Here is a 25,017-nt window from a genome sequence, read left to right as displayed (position 1 = left end):
TGTCATGCTGAAAATGCACATCACCTTCCTGTTGAAGAAACTGCAGTAGCAGTGAAGTAAGAGACTGTGCAATGTAGCAGACACTGGATACTTTACCCTGCCCGAACACGGAACACTAAATGAGACCGCAAGCTGTAACTGATGCCCGTCCCCCTACCACCTGCTACTCACACACACAGACACACACCCACACACCATAAAGCCTGGGATGGGACTTGGGTGTCGTGGACAAATGCACTCTGGAATAGGCAGCTCACCAGGTTTACACCATAGACGTGTGAATCCATCACTTACTTACAGACAGAGCCTACTCATCACTGAAGACTCTCCAGTCAATACTTTCACGATACCAAATACCATGCTTGGCGATGTCGTGGCCAGAGGCACAACTGATGATCTTGACTTGTGCCTGTACTACGCGGACGTCCAGAACCTGGTTTACCTGGTGCAGGAATGTTCCACAGGCCATTTCTGAACGCAGCGGCGCACCACCGATATACTGTGCCCAACACGTGCAGCAAACCATCGATGCATCCATCTATCTTCCGGCAGGCCCACAATGCGATCCCCATTCAGATGGCTGTAACTGTTCGACAGGAGTACGTACTCGGGCGGTGGCGCGTTGTAGTACCCTAGAATGAATGTTGCAAACCCCGTTCCTGTCAGCACAGTTAGTGCCTGCAGAGTCGAAACAGAGGGTGCACAGATAGGCACCCTGAGAGCCATCTGATCGCCGATAATCGTGACAAGTTAATCGCTAACACTACAACTCCTCAGTTTGCGCATATTACGCCCCGGTGCTTCTGAACGCAGTACTGGCGGATGTTGCACGTTTTCCCGCCTGTCTATATTACAAATCGTGAGTCCTTGACAGCATAGGGTTAAGAGAACATTGTATACAAGCGTGAAGTGCTACTTCACAACTACGTATTTGTGACGGCCAGAATATCGGCAAAGCTGTTGAACGTGCAGTTTTAATTGTGGACCATATACAAGGTGTTTATTCTCTATTCTCAAGGGGGATAAGGCTAAAAAAAAGCAGAAATATACCATGTATCATCACCATCATCATCATCTTCCTTCCAAGTATTAGGCCTCATGACTTGTTACCATCTCATCTTTTCACTGCCATGTTTTCATTGGACCACCAAGAGATCTTACACCATAGGAGTCTTGCTGTAACAAGAAGTATAGGATTCTCCTTGAGCTCATTCGCTGTACATGTTTTGTTCAGTTGGTCTGGTAGTTTTCAACATGATGTATGATGAAATTTACCAACACCCGTGTAACTTAAGATGTTATTTTATTTTATTTTGAAGGCTACCAGTTTCAGCATTTCACTATGCCATCTTCAGGCCGCATATGCGTCTCTCCAAATAAAAGAAAATGTCATACATAGTCATAAAAATCTGGACGTCGTGAATTTAGTCGTTGCACTAGTGCTTCAATCGAAAACTTGATAGCAACTCAAGCTATCAAGTCTTCAAATGAAGCACTATGGTAACGATTGAAATCACGACATCTAGGGATTTATAGCTCTATATGACATTTTCGTTTATTTGGAGAGATGCATGCGGGGCCTGAAGATGGCATAGTGAAATGCTGAAACTGGTAGCCTTCAAAATAAAATAAATTATAATCTTAAGTTACACGGCTGTTTGTGAATTCCATTGACATTGACAATTCGTTAACCAGTCGATGTCCGCTGTCCATTATGGACCAACAGAGATTGATACATGATGGGTTCCATTCTAAGTTCCTTCAACATATCTTCATTTCTTTTGTGATTCCATTTGGTCTAGCTATCGATTCGTCTCAAGACTTTCATTTAACGGGCTGTTAGTGTTTGTCCAGGCTTGTCCAGCCTAGGTCTTACCGCGTTCGTACAAAAGAGTATTCCGGTGTGCTTCTGAACTAGGAAAAATTTTATTATATTAACAATGACTCCCATTGTTTTTGTATACCTCGTTGTTTTTTCAGCTCGGTGTGTTTCCTACAGAAAGGACAGTTCATAGCTTAAATCTATGAATGATTTCGCTCCTCCCAGAATTTCATTTTTTAGGCATATGTTACTTTGTCATTTACCTTTGAGACCGTCCTGTTGCCGAGGCTCATTTGGGTACTGGGAGTAGTCTGTGTTTTCTGAGAGTTGGTTGCCAGCCATCTGCTCAACCCCTTCTAGGAGGACCAGGATTTTCTTTCGGAGAAAGAATGGATAGTGAGAGACTTCCCTTAAAGGCAAGAAATTGTAAGTGCCGTGGGAGAAGAGACAGAAGAAGACCCCGACGGAGATGGGTACCGTAACAGGCAATTCCTGCCTAATACCTGAAGAGAAGATGAAACTGATCTTAATTTGTAGTCGATGTTTTCCGCAGAAGGCCATAGTTTTTGTGTTTTCAGTGTTGATATCCAAGACAGGTTTCTCGGATACCACTTGTAAATTGTGTCCAGAACGCTCATCGTTTTCAGATGCTATAACATCTAAATCTTCTACATAAAGTAAATCATCTAGCTTTGTGATCCTGTTCATTGGAATGAAGTCGTGTGGCATTTATCTCACTCTTGGACGATTTTACTCATATGAATAATAAATAAGATTCGTGAAAGGTCACACCCCTGTCGTACAACTGCATGTCTTCTTTCTTGACACTGTTTAATTTTGTTGTGCAAACTTTCATTGTAATTTGTTCCCAAACTGCCACCTAAATAAGGAGCAATACCTACATTTGCTGACATTAAAGCAGGTGATTATTATTATCGCTTCTGAAAGAGCCTACAGTCCGCATCTCGTGGTCGTGCGGTAGCGTTCTCGCTTCCCACGCCCGGGTTCCCTGGTTCGATTCCCGGCGGGGTCAGGGATTTTCTCTGCCTCGTGATGACTGGGTGTTGTGTGATGTCCTTAGGTTAGTTAGGTTTAAGTAGTTCTGATTTCTAGGAGACTGATGACCATAGATGTTAAGTCCCTTAGTACTCAGAGCCATTTTTGAAAGAGCCTACAAAACAGTTACTGGGTTTTTGAAAGAACAGATCTGGCACCCAAATGATGCTCTGCTACATCCCAACGGAAATTTTTTGATTCTACTGTTTGAGGTATGTTTAAATGTTTCAGTTAAAGTTTATTTCTGGAAGTGTTCATAGCTTTTGCGACATGCAGAGACAAAAATCTTCCACCTTACAACGACCATAATATCGGAATTGTAGCTGTAATGACTGAATTTAAATTGGGAGTCAGAAGCTAAAGTGTGGGCCTTAAATAATTTTGTGTGTGGAATCCATTTACTCGAACATACCGAAATACATTAACGTAAAGTGGCGCCTGTAAAATGGGACGGCTGCCCTTCACCGCCAGGATGGAAACGTTTCAGTTTGCCTTTATTCAACGATTCTTACACCACGTTGTTTACAAGCAGACTCTATACTGCAGAGTTGTTACAAGGGCAGTGTGCAATTGGAAAGAGTCCAAGGGAAGAAGGGCACTGGCTTTTGGGCAGCGGTATGAACTAGCGGCGGTTAGATGTTGTTGTTGTTGTGGTCTTCAGTCCTGAGACTGGTTTGATGCAGCTCTCCATGCTACTGTATCCTGTGCAAGCTTCTTCATCTCCCAGTACCTACTGCAACCTACATCCTTCTGAATCTGCTTAGTGTATTGATCTCTTGGTCTCCCTCTACGATTTTTACCCTCCACGCTGCCCTCCAATGCTAAATTTGTGATCCCTTGATGCCTCAAAACATGTCCTACCAACCGATCCCTTCTTCTAGTCAAGTTGTGCCACAAACTTCTCTTCTCTCCAATCCTATTCAATACCTCATCATTAGTTACGTGATCTACCCACCTTATCTTCAGCATTCTTCTGTAGCACCACATTTCGAAAGCTTCTATTCTCTTCTTGTCCAAACTAGTTATCGTCCATGTCTCACTTCCATACATGGCTACACTCCATACAAATACTTTCAGAAACGACTTCCTGACACCTAAATCTATACTCGATGTTAACAAATTTCTCTTCTTGAGAAACGCTTTCCTTGCCATTGCCAGTCTACATTTTATATCCTCTCTACTTCGACCATCATCGGTTATTTTACTCCCTAAATAGCAAAACTCCTTTACTACTTTAAGTGTCTCATTTCCTAATCTAATTCCCTCAGCATCACCCGACTTAATTTGACTACATTCCATTATCCTCGTTTTGCTTTTGTTGATGTTCATCTTATATCCTCCTTTCAAGACACTGTCCATTCCGTTCAACTGCTCTTCCAAGTCCTTTGCTGTCTCTGACAGAATTACAATGTCATCGGCGAACCTCAAAGTTTTTACTTCTTCTCCATGAATTTTAATACCTACTCCGAATTTTTCTTTTGTTTCCTTTACTGCTTGCTCAATATACAGATTGAATAACATCGGGGAGAGGCTACAACCCTGTCTCACTCCTTTCCCAACCACTGCTTCCCTTTCATGCCCCTCGACTCTTATAACTGCCATCTGGTTTCTGTACAAATTGTAAATAGCCTTTCGCTCCCTGTATTTTAACCCTACCACCTTCAGAATTTGAAAGAGAGTATTCCAGTCAACATTGTCAAAAGCTTTCTCTAAGTCTACAAATGCTAGAAACGTAGGTTTGCCTTTTCTTAATCTTTCTTCCAAGATAAGTCGTAAGGTCAGTATTGCCTCACGTGTTCCAACATTCCTACGGAATCCAAACTGATCTTCCCCGAGGTCAGCTTCTACCAGTTTTTCCATTCGTCTGTAAAGAATTCGCGTTAGTATTTTGCAGCTGTGACTTATTAAACTGATAGTTCGGTAATTTTCACATTTGTCAACACCTGCTTTCTTTGGGATTGGAATTATTATATTCTTCTTGAAGTCTGAGGGTATTTCGCCTGTCTCATACATCGTGCTCACCAGATGGTAGAGTTTTGTCATGACTGGCTCTCCCGAGGCCATCAGTAGTTCTAGTGGAATGTTGTCTACTCCCGGGGCCTTGTTTCGACTCAGGTCTTTCAGTGCTCTGTCAAACTCTTCACGCAGTATCTTATCTCCGATTTCGTCTTCATCTACATCATCTTCCATTTCCATAATATTGTCCTCAAGTACATCTCCCTTGTATAAACCCTCTATATACTCCTTCCACCTTTCTACCTTCCCTTCTTTGCTTAGAACTGGGTTGCCATCTGAGCTCTTGATATTCATACAAGTGGTTCTCTTCTCTCCAAAGGTCTCTTTAATTTTCCTGTAGGCAGTATCTATCTTACCCCTAGTGAGACAAGCCTCTACATCCTTACATTTGTCCTCTAGCCATCCCTGCTTAGCCATTTTGCATTTCCTGTCGATCTCATTTTTGAGACGTTTGTATTCCTTTTTGCCTGCTTCATTTACTGCATTTTTATATTTTCTCCTTTCATCAATTAAATTCAATATTTCTTCTGTTACCCAAGGATTTCTATTAGCCCTCGTCTTTTTACCTACTTGATCGTCTGCTGCCTTCACCACTTCATCCCTCAGAGCTACCCATTCTTCTTCTACTGTATTTCTTTCCCCCATTCCTGTCAATTGTTCCCTTATGCTCTCCCTGAAACTCTCTACAACCTCTGGTTCTTTCAGTTTATCCAGGTCCCATCTCCTTAAATTCCCACCTTTTTGCAGTTTCTTCAGTTTCAATCTGCAGTTCACAACCAATAGATTGTGGTCAGAATCCACATCTGCCCCTGGAAATGTCTTACAATTTAAAACCTGGTTCCTAAATCTCTGTCTTACCATTATATAATCTATCTGAAATCTGTCAGTATCTCCTGGCTTCTTCCATGTATACAGCCTCCTTTCATGATTCTTGAACCAAGTGTTAGCTATGATTAAGTTATGCTCTGTGCAAAATTCTACAAGGCGGCTTCCTCTTTCATTCCTTCCCCCCAATCCATATTCACCTACTATGTTTCCTTCTCTCCCTTTTCCTACTGACGAATTCCAGTCACCCATGACTATTAAATTTTCGTCTCCCTTCACTACCTGAATAATTTCTTTTATCTCGTCATACATTTCATCAATTTCTTCATCATCTGCAGAGCTAGTTGGCATATAAACTTGTACTACTGTAGTAGGCATGGGCTTTGTGTCTATCTTGTCCACAATAATGCGTTCACTATGCTGTTTGTAGTAGCTAACCCGCACTCCTATTTTTTTATTCATTATTAAACCTACTCCTGCATTACCTTTATTTGATTTTGTATTTATAACCCTGTAATCACCTGACCAAAAGTCTTGTTCCTCCTGCCACCGAACTTCACTAATTCCCACTATATCTAACTTTAACCTATCCATTTCCCTTTTTAAATTTTCTAACCTACCTGCCCGATTAAGTGATCTGACATTCCACGCTCCGATCCGTAGAACGCTAGTTTTCTTTCTCCTGATAACGACGTCCTCTGGAGTAGTCCCCGCCCGGAGATCCGAATGGGGGACTATTTTACCTCCGGAATATTTTACCCAAGAGGACGCCATCATCATTTAATCATACAGTAGAGCTGCATATCCTCGGGAAAAATTACGGCTGTAGTTTCCCCTTGCTTTCAGCCGTTCGCAGTACCAGCACAGCAAGGCCGTTTTGGTTAATTTTACAAGGCCAGATCAGTCAATCATCCAGACTGTTGCCCCTGCAACTACTGAAAAGGCTGCTGCCCCTCTTCAGGAACCACATGTTTGTCTGGCCTCTCAACAGATACCCCTCCGTTGTGGTTGCACCTACGGTACGGCCATCTGTATCGCTGAGGCACGCAAGCCTCCCCACCAACGGCAAGGTCCATGGTTCATGGGGAGGGGTTAGATGTTATGTTATGTTAACCGGGGACCTAGAAACGACGGAGAGGCTCCGCCCCCGCCGCAGCCGCAGTGGTCCACAACCCCACGACGACTACCGCAGTTGCCGGCCGGTGTGGCCGTGCGGTTCTAGGCGCTTCAGTCTGGAACCGCGTGACCGCTACGGCCGCAGGTTCGAATCCTGCCTCGGGCATGGGTGCGTGAGATGTCCTTAGGTTAGTTAGGTTAAGTAGTTCTAAGTTCTAGGGGACTGATGACCTCAGATGTTAAGTCCCATAGTCCTCAGAGCCATTTGAACCATTTTTGACTACCGCAGTCCACTTCACCCCTCCGCCGCCCCACAACGAACCCAGGGTTATTGTGCGGTTCGGCCCCCGGTGGACCCCCCCAGGGAACGTCTCACACCAGACGAATGTAACCCCTATGTTTGCGAGGTAGAGTAATGGTGTTGTACGCGTACGTGGAGAACTTGTTTGCGCAGCAATCGCCGACATAGCGTAGCTGAGGCGGAATAAGGGGAACCAGCCCGCATTTGCCGAGGCAGATGGAAAACCGTCTAAAGACCATCCACAGACTGGCCGGCCTACCGAACCTCGACACAAATCCGCCAGGCGGATTCGTGTCGGGGACCAGGCGCTCCTTCCCGCCCGGAAAGCCGTGCGTTAGACCGCGCTGCCAACCGGGCGGGCTGGGGAGTGAGATGAGTCACCCGCGTCGACCTTCGGACACAATGAGGCTGACAGCGGTAACCACCAGTACGTACAGAGACTTTCTGTTGCGGCGGTGGCGCCTGCTCTGCTTATGGGTTTGTGCGTCATTTGTCGCAATTTAATCAATTAAATAACAGGTGGTTACAATTAAAGTTTACCTACTTATGAAGGTCCAGTGTGGGTTGTAATTGTGTGGCAGCGAAACTTGGTGGATTTAGTTCAGATGGCTCTGAGCTATGGGAGTTGAACAAAAATGGTTCAAATGGCTCTGAGCACTATGCGACTTAACTGCTGAGGTCATCAGTCGCCTAGAACTTAGAACTACTTAAACCTAACTAACCTAAGGACATCATACACATCCATGCCCGAGGCAGGATTCGAACCTCCGACCGTAGCAGTCGCGCTTTTCCGGACTGAAGCGCCTAGAACCGTTCGGCACCGCGGCCGGCCTGGTAGATAAGCTAATGTGTTAATACGTAACCGAATTACGCTGAATATTTTGGTCACCACGTGCAAATCTGACACTGTACAGCATGTCGTCAACGTATTTTGTGCCCGTATTGAACAAATTGTGTAATAACAGAATCGAAATTATACCCTTCTCGCTTTTTGACCTTTTCTGCCCTCATCCCGGTTCTAGTCCTTTACACACGGAAACATTTCCTTACGCATGTCTTGCATTCGCATCTGGTGGCCAAAATTGGAACTAATTTTCTCTCCATCGTAAATCGGCTCCGCGTTAACGCGCTAGACTAGGCCCATCTGTCGATTTTAATTGCCATATGATAATTACAGCCCATACTGTGCTTCTGTGAGTACCTGTAATTTAATTATAACCACCTGGCAGTTATTTATTAAGTCAGCCGAAAATGGGAATCATTTCATTGGTGAACAGGCAGAAATGCCAACCATATTCAATGACGAACTTGTGTTGACCTCTCTGGGTACAACTCCCTTCCATGGCACTCCCAGACATATTCGCCATCCGGACCCTTTCGTGTTCCGTGACTCATACGTGTGCCTTTTTAAGATGAAATAAGAGGCGAGCCAGAGTGTAGGACGGAGAATACGAATCTCACATTACTGATACTCGCAGTGAAATTTTCCCGAAGTTTTTATGCAAACTATTAGCTTTGTGTCGAAGAATGAAGAAAAAACTTGTCTCAGTCGACATTGTACGCGTTTCTTACTCTCTTGGTACATTCGCTCAGAGGAAATACGCTTCTCATTTATCCGTAATTCTCTTATCGATTCTAAAAGAAGTAAGCACTGTTCCGAAAGCTAAATTTTCAGTAGGGTTTTTGCACAAAGGGAAGCTTTGTGTACGAAACTTTAGAATTTGAAGGTGGAAGATTTTACTACTCAATACTCGTTTCACTGTACACAGGGAGACATTGAAGTAATTTAGTGCCTTCTGCTGCCATGCAGGACCGATAAAACGCAGTGACTCAAGTCAAAGCTAGGTATTCTTGATTCTGAATCTGCGCAAGTATAGCCTCGCTAAACCACTCTCTCTGTCCGCCCGAGTAGCTGAGTAGTCATCGAGATTTACCGCGTTTCGGAGGACCCAGGTTCGATTGCCGATACTGCCAGAGAATTTTCCTTTGTGAAGGAATGGAAAAGAGTGCACGTAAGCCTCGTGATGCTGAGGAGCTACTCGAGCGATTAGTAGCGGCTCCAAGTCACGAAAATCTGATATGGCCGGGAGAGCGGTGTGCTGCACCCAAATACACCATTGGCGGGAGATGACACGGCGGTCGGTCTAAACCGACGAGACTGCCAGGGCCTGTGAGCGAAGTTTACGTGTCTGTCACAGCCTCTTACCGGCGTCGTTTCGAAATCTTGTCGTGAACGTCACGTTATCATTGGATCTTGCCTATGGACACACGATGACTCGATCCCGTTTGTCTCTTAGATAGAAGCCCACACAAATAAACGTGAACAGCTGATGACAGTAGTTTTCCAAACTACGGACCGTTAATAGCAAAATCTGCATAGCTTCTCCGGTACATCTAAGAACGTACTAGTCTCTTTAAAACAAGGTGCCATTTTCAGGGGAATGCTTTTGATTACACTAAAAGTTCATAATTGCGGTATTTAGCGATTTGGAGTAAATTTTCTTTGTTGCTCTCGCGACGACGAGTATGAACCGAACCTTCACTTTCACCTTCCAGCCTGAAGGCCATCATGACAGCAATATGTTTACTTTTTTATTTTTACTTAGCCACTATAATTAGTACTTCATATTCCGTAATATATAAAATCAAGTACAGACAAAGTCGTACGGCATGAACGGCTGGGGGAAGCCGAAGTGCAGGCGCTGCCGCCTAATTGAAAATGTTTTTCCTATCCTTCGCACCAGCAGGCACCTTTTCTTCGCGATGTATGAGCTTTGTATGGAACTGTAGCTATTAATTGCAGGTGACTGTAATAGTTATGTGAGTGTGTGTGTAGGTGTGTGTGTGTGTGTGTGTGTGTGTGTGTGTGTGTGTGTGTGTGTGTGTTTGTGTGTGTGTGTGTGTGCGCGTGTGTGGGTATGTTCGTCCGTGATTAGTACAGCGTCGTGTTCGTGTTGGAGTTGATGAGAGAACGAGAGGGTAAAATTCGGTGCCAACACACAACCTACTCCTCTAGAAGAGCACCAAATGGGCCTCCGAGCTTCTTAACATTCCCACCGGACGGAGGGATCACATTCAACATCGTCGCGTGCCTTCGCTTCGCGAGACACTGCGCAGAGGTTTAGAGGTTTGCAACAGAGTCTGGGACATCGGCTCGAAGATTGGTGTGTGGGACTCAACGCCACCTTCCTCTCGACTCTGTCGTAAAGGCAAGGGCATAATTGTCAACAGCAAGCGGCGTACCAGGGCGGTCGGCATCTAAACACTGGCTACTTATAAATCCAAATCTGTGACCTAAATATATCTACTATAGTGAGCTTCTAAACTATTATTGTGCAAAGTGAATTTCATCAACTTTCTTTACATTTACCTGCTCACTTTCGTCTTAATCCCGATTTCCACTGTACATTCGTGTCTACGGGCCACAGTGCGTAATGGCATCACAGCCTTTAACGAAGTAATTTTTTTTTTTTTTCGAATTTTGCCAGCCGGTGTGGCCGAGCGGTTGTAGGCGCTTCAGTCTGGAACCGCGCGACCGCTACGGTCGCAGGTTCGAATCCTGCTTCTGGCATGGCTGTGTGTGATGTCCTTAGGTTAGTTAGGTTTAAGTAGTTCTTTAAGTTCTAGGGGACTGATGACCTCAGATGTTAAGTCCCATAGTGCTCAGAGCCATTTGAACCATTTTTTTCGAATTTTCTCCTAAACACAATTAGGAATAAGTTCCGTTCCCCATTCAGTGGAATTATTATAGTATTTTACGCCATGCTTATTTATATGACAGAGAAAGAGAGTTCTTCTTGTGTCAACAAGTTTGATTAAGGCAAAGGTGTTCACGCTCGCAGCCGTACTCGAAGCTTCATGTGCCACACACACACACACACGCACACGCACGCTAGCTAGTATATTATATGACAGTATGGCGCGCTGCACGGGTGAGATTCCCTCAATGAAACTGAGAGGAAGAAGGTGCTAGAGCCGACCGGAACATCCCGTACTCCGAGGTTGCGACGACATGGTCGACCACATCCTTACTCGTTATCCTTCCGTTATTCCCCGAGCATGTGCAACAACGCATAGCATTATGCAATATCCTTTCAGTTTAGTACATTTCGCCACAAGGACAACGTGCTTAGTATGTTTTCTGGTGCTCCAGGAGTATCTTACTTCCTACTGAAGTGAATAACAACACTATCCATAACCTACGATTTTCCTCCCAAGTAGGTCCAGGAAATACACAAAGGTTTTTAAAACTTTGCAAGGCACTAGAATTTTTACCTGAGTAATTGGGTAATTAAGTATCAGAGTGCCTATCATGGACGGTGCGTGATGTGGGAGGAGGACGGCGGAGTAGAATAAACACTTAAAACGAGGTACGGCGTGACCCTGACAAACTGAAAGCGAACAGTCTGTGCAGAAGACAAAGATTCTCTACAAAGTGATGGATTTCTTTTATAACTAAAACGGCATTCTTCGTGAACAACAGAGTACGCCGTTACTAAAGGAGAAGAAATGCAGTACAAGTGATAGGATTACGTAATCGTGACAAACACGGTTCTGGAGTTCCTAGTGGAAATCAACTGGTGCCCTTATCAAGAAGATGACCCTAAGATATTTCTGAAAATAACAGACGACCTCTTCTACTACGGACTTCAAAATTTTGGAAATATTACTTGACGATTTATTAAAAGATTTCTGCAATCGAAACTGTTGTTGTTGTTGTGGTCTTCAGTCCAAAGACTGATGTGGTGCTGTTTTAACTTATATCCTTCTGAGCTGCAAGCCTTCCGGAAAGGTCGTTTTGGTTGATGTTACAACGTCAGATCAATCATCCAGACTGTTGCCCCTGCAGCTACTGAAAAGGCTGCTGCCTCTCCTCAGGAGCCACACGTTTGTCGGGCCTCTCAATAACTACTCCTCTGTTGTGTTGTACATACACTCGGCGTACTGAAATAACGTGAAATATGTTTGCTATATACTGAAAGTCTGTCTTAAAGCCAGACGGAATATATGTAGACCTTAGAAGGTCACAGTAAAAAATCATCGTTACTTCATTTAATTTATTTCGTTTTTCTTAGGATATTTGTAAATAATGGATACCCGTAATTGTGTACTCACAAAAGCAGTAATTGTAGTGAGGATATGAACGTTTATCATTTCGCAACACCAAATAGCCTGCTACTTTATCCAATCTTCTCCTATCTAATTTATTGTTATGAGCTTCATGCTAAAAACTGATAACACGTTTTGGCCATCTATTATCCAATTACATACAATGTTCCCTCGAGAGACCACATATCGTCGATGTCGCAGGTAGTTCATCACAATGCTCTGAATTTGTTCTCCGCGCATTTTGCAATTTAAAGGGGAGATCAGGAATTTAACGTCCCTCCGTCGACAAGGCCGCTGGAGACGGAGCACAATCCCGTTTGGTGGACAGATGCGGAAGGGAATGGGCTGTTTCATTTTAAAGCAACCGTCCCGGCATTTAACTTGAGCGATGTAGGGTATCCAAGGGAAACCTAAATCATGGACCGGAACCGCTACCGTACCCGAAGCGAGTCCGATGTCGGATCCTGTAAATTCTGTGTTTTCTCTATGAACGAGATTTATGGCTCTTCGCACCACACTGTCGGTGTTTATCCATGATGTCTCTGAGCTACATTCCACAAGTAGCCGCTTCTCAAATCGATGCCACACTACCAAACGAAATCTCTGATCTGCTCTAAACGCGACTTACTGCAAATTATCTCTCCATTTCGACTGTAAACTCTAGCAAGAGACACGATGATAAAATGTTCTGTATCTGCATGTACGCTCTTCAAGCCACTTTACAGCCTGTGGCAGTGTGCTTCGTGCCCACTAGTAACTTACACTAAGCAGATGGCGCGTGGGGAGAGACTGTTTGTAAAGCTCGGTACGACCTCTAATCTCTAAAATTTTACCTTTATGGTCTTCTGGCGTAACGTAAGTTAGAGAAAATAATATACAGGTTAGTCAGAACATGAGAAGATTTTAAAGATGTTGCAGGGGAGGTTGTGCTGAGAAATAATTAAAAAAAACTCGATATGATGTGCCATTTCCGAGATATTTAGCACTGAAGTTAGCCGCTCAGGTCGTCGCGCACAGAGATTCAAGCAAGCACCCACCAGAGAGAATGTCAAAAAAAGTGTTCCCCGTTTTGTTTCGTCAAACGGAACAAGTATAGTTTTGGCTCACCTACCTCAAAAGCATCACTTCCGAAAAAAACATATTTTAACTGGTAATGAGCATTTGAACAAGTGACAGCTCATGGGGCATTGATGTCTGTGCGTTGCCGCATTTTAGCGCGTGCAAATGCTTGAATTTGTGCACCCAACGACGTGATTGACTTACATCAGTGCTCAAAAGTTCTGCAATGGTGCAATGTATCTACACTGAGGAGCCATAGGAACTGGTACTTCTGCCTAATATCAAGTACGGCCCCCGCGAGCACGCAGAAGTGAAGCACACTAACGTCTGAAATAGTACTGGAAGGAAATGACACCACGAATCCTGCAGGGCTGTCCACAAATCCGCGCGAGTACGAGGGGGTGGAGATCTCTTCTGAATAGCACGTTGCAAGGCATCTCAAATTCATTCAATAATGTTCATATCTGGGGTGTTTGGTGGACAGCAGAAGCGTTTAAAATCACAAGAGTCTCTCTGTAGTAATTTGGATTGTGGTGTGTCGCATTGTCGTACTGGAATTGCCCAAGTCCGTCGGAATGCACAATGGACATGGATGGATACAGGTGATCAGACAAGATGTTGACGTATGTGTTACCTGTCAGAGTCGTATCTAGACGTATCATGGGTCCCATATTACTCCAACTGCACACGCCCCACACCATTGCAGAGCCTCTGCCAGCTTGAACATTCGGCTACTGACATGCAGGATCCATGGGTTCATGAGATTGTCTCCATACCCGTACACGTCCATCAGCTCGATACAATTTGAAACAAGACTCATCCGACCAGGCAACAGTGGAATGTCGGTGTTGACGGGCCCAGGCGAGGTATAATAAAGCTTCAAGGATACACGAGTCATCAAGGATAAACGAGTAGGCCTGCGGCTCCGAAAGCCCATATCTATGATGTCTCATTAAATGGTTCGCACGTTGACACTTGTTGATGGCCCAGCAGTTTTCGGAAGGGTTGCTTTCTGTCATGTTGACCGATTTTCTTCAATCCTCGTTGGCCCCGTTCTTTCAGGATCTTTTTCTGGCCGCAACGATGTCGGAGATTTTTTTCCGGATTCCGGATACTCACGGTACACTCGTGATATGGTCGTACGGGAAAATCCCCACCTCATCGCTACCTCGGAGATGCCGTCCCATCGCTCGTGCGCCGTCTGTAACAGCACTTTCAAACTCACTCCAAATAACTTGTCACTGTAGCAGTAGTAACCTATGTAACAACTGCGCCGGGCACTTGTCTTATACAGGCGTTGCCGATCGCAGCGCCATATTCTGCCTGTTTACATAACTCTGTCTTTGAATACGCGTGCCTATACTAGTTTCTTTGGCGCTTTAGTGTAATTTTCTTCTTAAGATTTATTTCTCAGCATAATCTCCCCTGAAACACCCTTACAAGGTTCTCAGACTATTTCTGACCATCCTATATTAGTTGACCTTCTAGTAACTTATGCTTTCCAAATTTTCTAGTAGTAAACCACACCATAACGCCGGTCCTGTGGCGTTTGCCATTGTAGCTGAATGACTTTCCTCATGACACTTTCGCACTTTCTAAACAAACTCTTGACTAAAACAGCTTCCGTTATGTAAAAGGATGCTCGCGAGCTGCATGTTTTTATCGTAGCTTCTGCTTCAGCAAACTGCATAGTACTCAAAATCTTCAACTGAAGACGGAGGACTGTGTGAGCAGTATATCATCCAGTATGTTTTCCTTGTGTCTCCATTTGTTCTTTGACAAATCCAGTACATGAAAGGATACCTACACTGTGTGCTGGTGCAGGAGAGTCTAACTCAGTTTTGTGTTAGTGTTTCTAATAGTCATGTTTACGTGAATGGTAGACTGTGGCACGTTTGGAAGGTAGGAGACGAGATACTGGCAGAAGTAAAGCTGTGAGTACCGGCCGTGAGTCGTGATTCGGTAGCTCAGATGGTAGAGCACTTGCCCGCGAAAGGCAAAGGTTCCGAGTTCGAGTCTCGGTCGGGCACACATTTTTAATCTGCCAGGAAGTTTCAGTTTCTTGGTCAGTTGGGATCAATTTCAATGTGCAATGACAAATAAATGTTTGTATATCTTTATAACTCAGTTTCACAAATTATCGTCGTTCGCTGAGTATTTTACCCAACACCACTGCGTTCAGTTATTCCACAAGTGCTTCGTACGTTGCTTATACCTCTCATGCTCTCATGTTCGGTATCTTGTCATGTGCTTTTCATAATTCTTTTCTTAAAAAGTTTCCTGTTAACAAAAGTCCCCTTAATTTTACCACAGTAAAAGATAAGTTTCTTTTCAATATCTTCGCTTGTGTTTCGTTTCAGTCGTCGCCGTGGCACTTTAAAGATGCCGCGAAGCGCTTTTCTAGACAGGCATCATCTTCCATCCCTTTTGGAGAGAGACGTTCGGCTATTTACGTAGCCGCAGGTAAGAGCAATAGACCGGGCCTCGTCTTCGATTTCCGAAGACACGTCTCGGTAAGAAGGGGCTTTTGCTATTGGCGCCAAACAGAGGAGTCCCGGCTTGCCAAACAGGGCGTTTCAGTTTCTCGGAGAAGCAACTCTCTTCAGCTGTTTCACCTATATAGTCAATATCCACTGTTTTCCATGTGCTCTAGCAGAACCCTGTGCAAATCCTCCATTAACAAGTCGCATACTTCGATGTATCGACGGTTCCTTCAGCGTTAGCGTACGTCATTAATACCTGAAACATTTGCCGTTGAAATGTATTAATCGTTTCTCACTTCAATAGATGATGTGTACGTCATAGCGGGACTCAAAAGCGAAAATTTAGTTCTACTAATGTTATACACACAGCAATGAAACGGATAGTGATATTATAAGGATAACTTCGTATCATACTACACAATGCCAAATGTGACACTAATGTGAGAACACTGAAAGATCAAATCAAGAATTGTTTAAAGTCAAGTATATTGTCGTTATCAACCGCAAAAAGTAACCAGTTACAGTAAAAACGTTAGTGGCCAAGAGGAAATGTAATAAATAAAAGTTACTTAAATTACTTACACCAAGCACTCATGGCCGCTACAGAAAACTCATTACGATGTTTTCAATGAAGTTACAGGGTCTCATTTCCTGTTTCTGTCTTTTTCTGTGTATAATTTTTCCTTTTTACAGGACTCGTGAATAAGCGACAAGAATGAGAACACGTGTTTCTGTTTTACAGGGAACAGTTAGTGAGCTGCATCTGATTGTCTGGCCTTAGTATACATCATGCTGATGCTCGACATGTCTTTCAAGGTGAGTTATAAAATCTGCTTCTTTTCTCCTTGAATTTTTGGAATCTGACGCGAAGAACAAACTGATATTTCCCTATCACCACACATCTTTTAAAACGATGTTATCAGTGTCTTTTTCATGAAACCAGATGAAAAATGCTCAGCGATTTTCAAAAACTAGAGTAACACTGACGGAAGAAGGAGTTGTGATACATAAACGGAAGTTGGTAGACATGTTTCTGCGTCTGAAAGATGATGTCCATTCAAGCATCGCGCCAGTCTAGTAAGAGTGGCGCTAGTAACGCCCAAAAGAGAACGATAAACCAGTTTTAATAATTTTTCTTGTGTCTTGACCACACATTTGCTTTCCCAACAACCTTATGCGTTTCGACTTTCCGTCATTTTGAAAGGCTACAAAATACAACGGAAAACCTGCTATCAGAAGGTATGACAATATGATACATTTCACCCTTGATACGAGATATATCATAACGACTAGAATATGGCTTCCTAGCTTATCAGTGTTATGTCATATAAAATTGGTCGTTAGATACATTATATCACGTCAAGATTCCCGATCACGAGACAAATGCAAACTGCTACCAAGGGAAAAGTTTAGAAATCAAGAGTTCTAAACCGCTAGGCGGCGCTAGGTACGTGGTACACGCTGCAATTTGTTTCTGGGTAAGTGGTACACGCTGCAATTTGTTTCTGGTTACAGCCACAATTTTCATCGTGTAAAACAGTTTCATCTACATCTAGATGGATACTCTGCAAATCACGCATAAGTGTTCGGCAGTGGGTTCATCGAACCACCTTTACAGTTCTCTATTATTCCAATCTCGTATAGCGCTCGGAAAAACTGAGCACGTATATCTTTCCGTAAGACCTCTGAGTTTTCTTATTTTATCGTGATGATCGTTTCTCCCTATGTAGGTCGGCGTCAACAAAATATTTTCGCATACGCAGGAGAAAGTAGGTGACTGGAATTTCCTGAGAAGATTCCGTCGCAACGAAAAACGCCTTTGTATTAATGATGTCCATCCCAAACCTTGTATCATTTCGGTGACACTCTGTCCCCTATTTCGCGACAATATTAAACGTGCTGCTCTTCATAAACTTTTTCGATGTACTCCGTCAGTCCTACCTGGGAAGCATGCCACACGGCGCAGCAGTATTCTAAAACAGGAGGGACAAGCGTTGTGTAGGCAGTCTCCTTGGTTGATCTGTTACATTTTCTAAGTGTCCTGCCAATAAAACGCAGTCTTTGGTTAGCCTTCCCCACAACATTTTCTAAATGTCCCTTCCAATTTAAGTTGTTCGTAATTGTAATTCACAGGTATTTGGTTGAATTTACGGCCTTTAGATTCGACTGATTTATCGTGTAACCAAAGTTCAACGGATTCCTTTGAGCACCCATGTGAATGACCTCACTTTTCGTTATTTAGGGTCAATTTCCAATTTTCGCACCATACAGACATCTTTTCTAAATCGTTTTGCAATTTGTTTTGATCTTCTGATGACTTTACTAGACGATAAACGATAGTGTCATCTGCATAAAACCTAAGACGGCCACTCAGATTGTTTCAGAATTCGTTTGTATAGATAAGCAACAGCAAAGGGCCCATGACACTACCTTGGGGAAGGGCAGAAGTCACTTCTGTTTTCTCGCTGCTTTCCGTGAATTACTACGAACTGTGGCCTCTCTGACAGGAAATCACAAAGCGAGTCACATAACTGAGCAGATATTCCACAAGCAAGCAGTTTGTGTGGTACAGTGGCGAAAGTTTTCCGGAAATCCAGAAATACCAAATCGTCGGTAAACATGTAAATCCCTTAGAGTGTTTTACAAGAAGGTATAACACTACAAAACAATGTGCAATAGATTTTTTAAATCAATGCCATGGAAGAACGTGCTGATTGGCGTTGAGGCCAACTGTCTGTTAACTAACAAATGTTATTTTTTTTAAAGCTTACAGCACACAAAATACTATCATCAGTGAAAGTACGCAAATAAAAGTTAAAATCATGGAGATAAGTAGAGGATTAGAAGGGAACTGGTTAAAGCTGGCGTACGTAAAGTAACGCGCCTAAGATCTTTTTTGGTTGTATAACCATAAGACTGTTTTCTATGAACAGAAACATTGCAAATGACCACGACGCAATTAAAGAAGGGGGCGAGGGGTACTGTGGTACACTAAATTAATCTTGACATATTAACAATTCCTTTAGAGCTATATACAATACTGAAGCTACAAATGTTTATATAGTGACAACTTGAATAAAATAACGCGAAACATTTATGAAACAGCTGTACAAACGCTGTTGTCAACAGTTTTTTACTTGTGTCATACAGCATAAAGCCCTGAAAATTTGCTTATGAATACTCTATCGGCCTTTGACCAATCATCGCGTATGACAAAAAATGGCTCTGAGCACTATGGGACTCAACTGCTGAGGTCATTAGTCCCCTAGAACTTAGAACTAGTTAAACCTAACTAACCTAAGGACATCACAAACATCCATGCCCGAGGCAGGATTCGAACCTGCGACCGTAGCTGTCTTGCGGCTCCAGACTGCAGCGCCTTTAACCGCACGGCCACTTCGGCCGGCTCCGCGTATGACACTAAATATGTAGTAAATAATTAAACTTTCATCATCTTGTGCACAACACGGGACGCAGGAGAAAGCCACACGAAATTGAACAGACTTGGGGGTAAAATGCAGAACAGAAAGCCACTAATCACAAAAAGAATACTGTCTAGTGACCAGCCGTACTGCGTCGCCCTCTCCTGAGGCCCCAGGATAACGGCGGAACTATAAGTGTTCCGTAAATAGACTGAAAAACCAGTTATTGGTGAAATTTATTTGCTCGTCAACTATTTCTACGAAAATTTTGTTTTACTCTGAGAAATCTCCAATTCCTCAAGCGCATTTAATAGCGGCCATATCGGGGCGTTGTGCAGAGTTTTAAACAGTTTTACAGGATTTTTGATCTGTCAAGATTAATACCAAGTATCCGATCACCCCCTCTCCGCTGTCCTTTAATTTGCGTCATGGTGTTCTCCAATGCTTGTTACTCACAGAAAACAGTTTTATGGTAATACAAAAAAAATGGTTCAAATGGCTCTGAGCACTATGGGACTTAACATCTATAGTCATCAGTCCCCTAGAACTTAGAACTACTTAAACCTAACTAACCTAAGGACATCACACACATCCATGCCCGAGGCAGGATGCGAACCTGCAACCGTAACTGTCGCGCGGTTCCAGACTGTAGCGCCTAGAACCGCTCCGCCACTCCGGCCGGCCAATTCCCTTCCAACCCTCTAGTGATGTCTATAATTTTAACCTTTATCAGTGTACTTTCACTCATGATAGTAATTTATGTGCTGTAACTTGTGGAAAAGGGGAAGATTTGTTAGTTAATAGACTGTTGGCCCAAAGGCCAATCAGCCCTTTCTTCCAGTGTACTATTTTTGTAGAGTACTATCTTTTGCAAAACACTGTAAAGTGATTTCCATGTTTACTGATGAAACTGGTTTACGCAATGAAAATTGTGGTTGTAAAGAGAAACAAATTGCAGCGTGTACCTCGTACCCAGTGCCGCTAAGCGATTTAGTCCACCTGGCTTCCAAAATTTTCCCTTGGTGGCAGTTGCACTTGTCTCGTGATCGGAAATGTTAGCGTGACACAATGTATCTAAAGACCAAGACAGACATAACACTAGTAAACTAGGAATCCACGTTTTAGTCGTTATAATATGTCTCTTATCAGTGGTTAAATGTATCATATTTTCATACCTTATGATACCAGTTTTGTGTTGAAAATGACGGAAAGTTGAAACGCGGTCCGCCCCCGGTAGCTGAGTGGTCAGCGCGTCAGACGGTCAATCGTAAGGTTCCGGGTTCGAATCCCGGTTGGGTCGGAGATTTTCTCCGCTCAGGGACTGGGTGTTTTTTTCTCCTAATCATCATCATATCATCCCCATCGACGCGCAGGTCACCGAAGTGGCGTCAGATCGAAAGACTTGGACTAGGTGAACGATGTACCCGACGGGAGGTCCTAGTCACACGCCATTATTATTATTATTGTTATTATTATTATTATTATTATTAGTTGAAATGCGTAAGATAGTTGGAAAAATAAAAGTGTGGTCAAGTGATAAGAGAGGTTGTTAGAAGAGCATCCAAATGGCAGTGTCGTCTGACAACATTTGAAAGATAGTTGCAGCAAATCAGTTTTGTTTTAAATAGACGCTGTAAAGGTCGTGACTATTAGTTACTTTTGAGATCGGAAGTGGTGAGTTGCTGTTAGGCAAGAATGCCTTTAAGGCGACAAAGACGACATTATCGACATTTCACGGAGTTTGAACGACGTCGTTAAAACAGCTACGAGAAATTAGAGAAAGACTTGGCACGAATGTAGCTATTGTACGTTCTTCCTGGTAGTGGTGGCCACGAGAATGTACGGTCTCAAGAAGTTGAAAGAAGAGAGGGATTCGTACGGCCACGTGACACTACCGAGAGGGAAGACCACCGTGTACGGCGCATGGTTCTGGCGCATCGCACTGCATCTGCAGCAATAATTGGAGCAATATCTGGCACCAAAGAGACACAACGAACTGTTATAAATCGCTTTCTTCAAGGACAGCTCCGAGCCAGACGAACTGTAGTGTACATTATACTGACTCCAAGCCACTGCTGGTTGCTACTTCAATGGTGTCAAGCGGGAGCTCATCGGAGGGCAGGCTAGAGGTCTGTTGTATTTTTTGCTCCGGTGTCAGTGATAGCCGTGTGTTGATTAGAAGGAGACCACTTGAGGGCCTGCAACCAACATTGCTGCGTGGTAGACACACTGAACCTACGCCTGGAGTTAAAGTCTGGGGTGCGATCTCGTATGACAGCAGGAGTACTCTCAAGGTTATCGCAGGCACGCTGATTGAAAATTTGAACGTCAGAGAAGTGAGAGACCTGTTGCTCTGCCATTCATGAACAGCATTCCAGGAAATGTTTTTCAACAGGATAACGCTCGCCCACATACCGCAACGGTCCCATATCGCTCCAATTGCACATGCCGCACACCATTACAGGGCTTCTACCAGCCTGAACAGTCCCCTGCTGGCATGCGGGGTCCATGCATTCATAAAGTTGTCTTCATTCGCGTACACGTCCATCGGCTCGATACAATTTGAAACGAGACTCGTCCGACCAGGCAACATGTTTCCAGTTATCAACAGTCCGATGTAGGAGTTGACGGGCACAGGCTTTGCGTCGTGCGGTCACGAAGGGTACACGAGTGGGCCTTCTGCTCCGAAAACCAATATCGATATTGTATCGTTGAATAGCACACATGCTGACACTTGTTGATGGCTCAGCTCTGAAATCTGCAGCAATTCTCTTCAGTCCCTTTCTTCCAGAGTGCTTTTTTCCGGCCGTAGCGATTTCGGAGATTTAATGTTTTACCGGACTCCTGATATTCACGGTACACTCGTGAAATGATCGTACGGGAAAGTCACCACTTGATCTCTACCTCGGAGATGCCGTGTCCCATCGCTCGTGCGCCGACTATAACACCACTTTCAGAGTCACTTAATTCTCGATAACCTGCCATTGAAGCAGTAGCAACCGATCTAACAAATGCGCCACACACTTGTTGTCTTATATAGGCGTTGCCGGCTGCAGCGCCATATTCTTCCTGGTTACATATCTCCGTATTTGAATATGCATGCCTATATCAGTTTCTTTGTTGCTTCAGTGATATGTGACACGTTCCATCTAGTTACCATTAATTGTAACAATGATCCATTAAACATGAAGCTAACTAACTAAATGTAACATATTTGGGTGTAATTTTAATGAATCATACTATACCGTCGAGAGCAAAAGGAAGTTATCTGAAAATCAGTATATATTACAGGTTAAAGCCATGACAGATCAAATTACGTGTACATTAAATGTGACTATTAGGATTCTATGTGGTACCAAGCCCCCACGCGAACCCATAAGGACATGTGTAACTAGAGAACCTGCCTCCACGCTGTTTGTATGATAGTCCACAAGACATCAACCGTGATATCTGATGGACCTTGACGAACATGTCAACCATTGACAATGTCTCTGTTGTGACTGGCTATTAGCTTGTCAACGAGTTGACCAAAGAAGAATTACGTACTCTTCCTTCGGGGAAGGTTTGCCTACATTGTTTTTCTAAGATATACGTAGTTAACTGAAGGAACGATAGTATCTCAACCTTTAAAGCTTCTGCAGCATGGCGGTAACTGTTCAGACAGCCCTTGATTTCATGTCTGTTTCACATGTTGTACTAACTGACATTAACCCACACTGCCGGATAACGGCCATCGCGGATGCATGTAATACGTATGCCACCATGGCTAAGACCGGTTGGTCTTCAGAAAGCATCAGATTTTAAAAAACGGAAATTACCACAACGGTCGGTATAAATCACTTTTATTTTCTTCTGTCATGCATTTCGATAGCATAATCCCTCGTCTTCAGGATCAATGTACACTCCTGGAAATGGAAAAAAGAACACATTGACACCGGTGTGTCAGACCCACCATACTTGCTCCGGACACTGCGAGAGGGCTGTACAAGCAATGATCACACGCACGGCACAACGGACACACCAGGAACCGCGGTGTTGGCCGTCGAATGGCGCTAGCTGCGCAGCATTTGTGCACCGCCGCCGTCAGTGTCAGCCAGTTTGCCGTGGCATACGGAGCTCCATCGCAGTCTTTAACACTGGTAGCATGCCGCGACAGCGTGGACGTGAACCGTATGTGCAGTTGACGGACTTTGAGCGAGGGCGTATAGTGGGCATGCGGGAGGCCGGGTGGACGTACCGCCGAATTGCTCAACACGTGGGGCGTGAGGTCTCCACAGTACATCGATGTTGTCGCCAGCGGTCGGCGGAAGGTCCACGTGCCCGTCGACCTGGGACCGGACCGCAGCGACGCACGGATGCACGCCAAGACCGTAGGATCCTACGCAGTGCCGTAGGGGACCGCACCGCCACTTCCCAGCAAATTAGGGACACTGTTGCTCCTGGGGTATCGGCGAGGACCATTCGCAACCGTCTCCATGAAGCTGGGCTACGGTCCCGCACACCGTTAGGCCGTCTTCCGCTCACGCCCCAACATCGTGCAGCCCGCCTCCAGTGGTGTCGCGACAGGCGTGAATGGAGGGACGAATGGAGACGTGTCGTCTTCAGCGATGAGAGTCGCTTCTGCCTTGGTGCCAATGATGGTCGTATGCGTGTTTGGCGCCGTGCAGGTGAGCGCCACAATCAGGACTGCATACGACCGAGGCACACAGGGCCAACACCCGGCATCATGGTGTGGGGAGCGATCTCCTACACTGGCCGTACACCACTGGTGATCGTCGAGGGGACACTGAATAGTGCACGGTACATACAAACCGTCATCGAACCCATCGTTCTACCATTCCTAGACCGGCAAGGGAACTTGCTGTTCCAACAGGACAATGCACGTCCGCATGTATCCCGTGCCACCCAACATGCTCTAGAAGGTGTAAGTCAACTACCCTGGCCAGCAAGATCTCCGGATCTGTCCCCCATTGAGCATGTTTGGGACTGGATGAAGCGTCGTCTCACGCGGTCTGCACGTCCAGCACGAACGCTGGTCCAACAGAGGCGCCAGGTGGAAATGGCATGGCAAGCCGTTCCACAGGACTACATCCAGCATCTCTACGATCGTGTCCATGGGAGAATAGCAGCCTGCATTGCTGCGAAAGGTGGATATACACTGTACTAGTGCCGACATTGTGCATGCTCTGTTGCCTGTGTCTATGTGCCTGTGGTTCTGTCAGTGTGATCATGTGATGTATCTGACCCCAGGAATGTGTCAATAAAGTTTCCCCTTCCTGGGACAATGAATTCACGGTGTTCTTATTTCAATTTCCAGGAGTGTATTATGTGAATATTTCTTTCGTTGGATGTAGCCAGATGTCTGACATAACGATATTGCCATTAAGACACACATTACAGACTATCACAACGCCACTAATAGTATCTTCCAGCAAAAAGCAACCTAAATAGTCTTGTAGAACATATATGTAGACGTTTACTGTAGCTATACTTTTGCACATTTCTATAACTGAATCTCACAAAAATAAAAAGAAATTAAAAACCTGTCAAAGCGCATTACTGGCTGACATTGCTGATATGACTTTTATTTGCAATGTACATTAGTAATGCTCTCTGACTCATTGTTTTTCCATACCTGAACGATCTCTGGACAGTTTTTACCTTTTAATTTAATTTTTTTTATTCAGTGGAACAAGTGCATATTTATAACGACCTTCAGTGACCATTTGCTGGATCATCCTGTCAGTAGTTCTGTTATCACGGAAGTGCTACATAACGATAGAAAGTGAGAGGTAATAACTAATGATA

At 44.2% G+C, this 25,017-nt stretch overlaps 1 protein-coding gene across 1 annotated transcript in view; it reads left to right on the top strand.

Moving 5' to 3' along the window:
* LOC126237247 (leucine-rich repeat-containing protein 15-like) overlaps nt 1-25,017 on the top strand; it is a 77,094-nt gene that overhangs the window by 25,947 nt on the left and 26,130 nt on the right. Inside the window, exon 2 of the mRNA XM_049947163.1 lies at nt 16,530-16,603. Coding sequence (XP_049803120.1) covers nt 16,577-16,603 — 27 coding nt within the window. The 5' untranslated portion in view covers nt 16,530-16,576. The remainder of the gene's footprint in view (nt 1-16,529; nt 16,604-25,017) is intronic.

This window comes from Schistocerca nitens, chromosome 1, assembly GCF_023898315.1.
Source record: "Schistocerca nitens isolate TAMUIC-IGC-003100 chromosome 1, iqSchNite1.1, whole genome shotgun sequence".
NCBI classification, from domain to species: domain Eukaryota; kingdom Metazoa; phylum Arthropoda; class Insecta; order Orthoptera; family Acrididae; genus Schistocerca; species Schistocerca nitens.
This window is presented reverse-complemented; position numbering and strand designations above follow the sequence as displayed.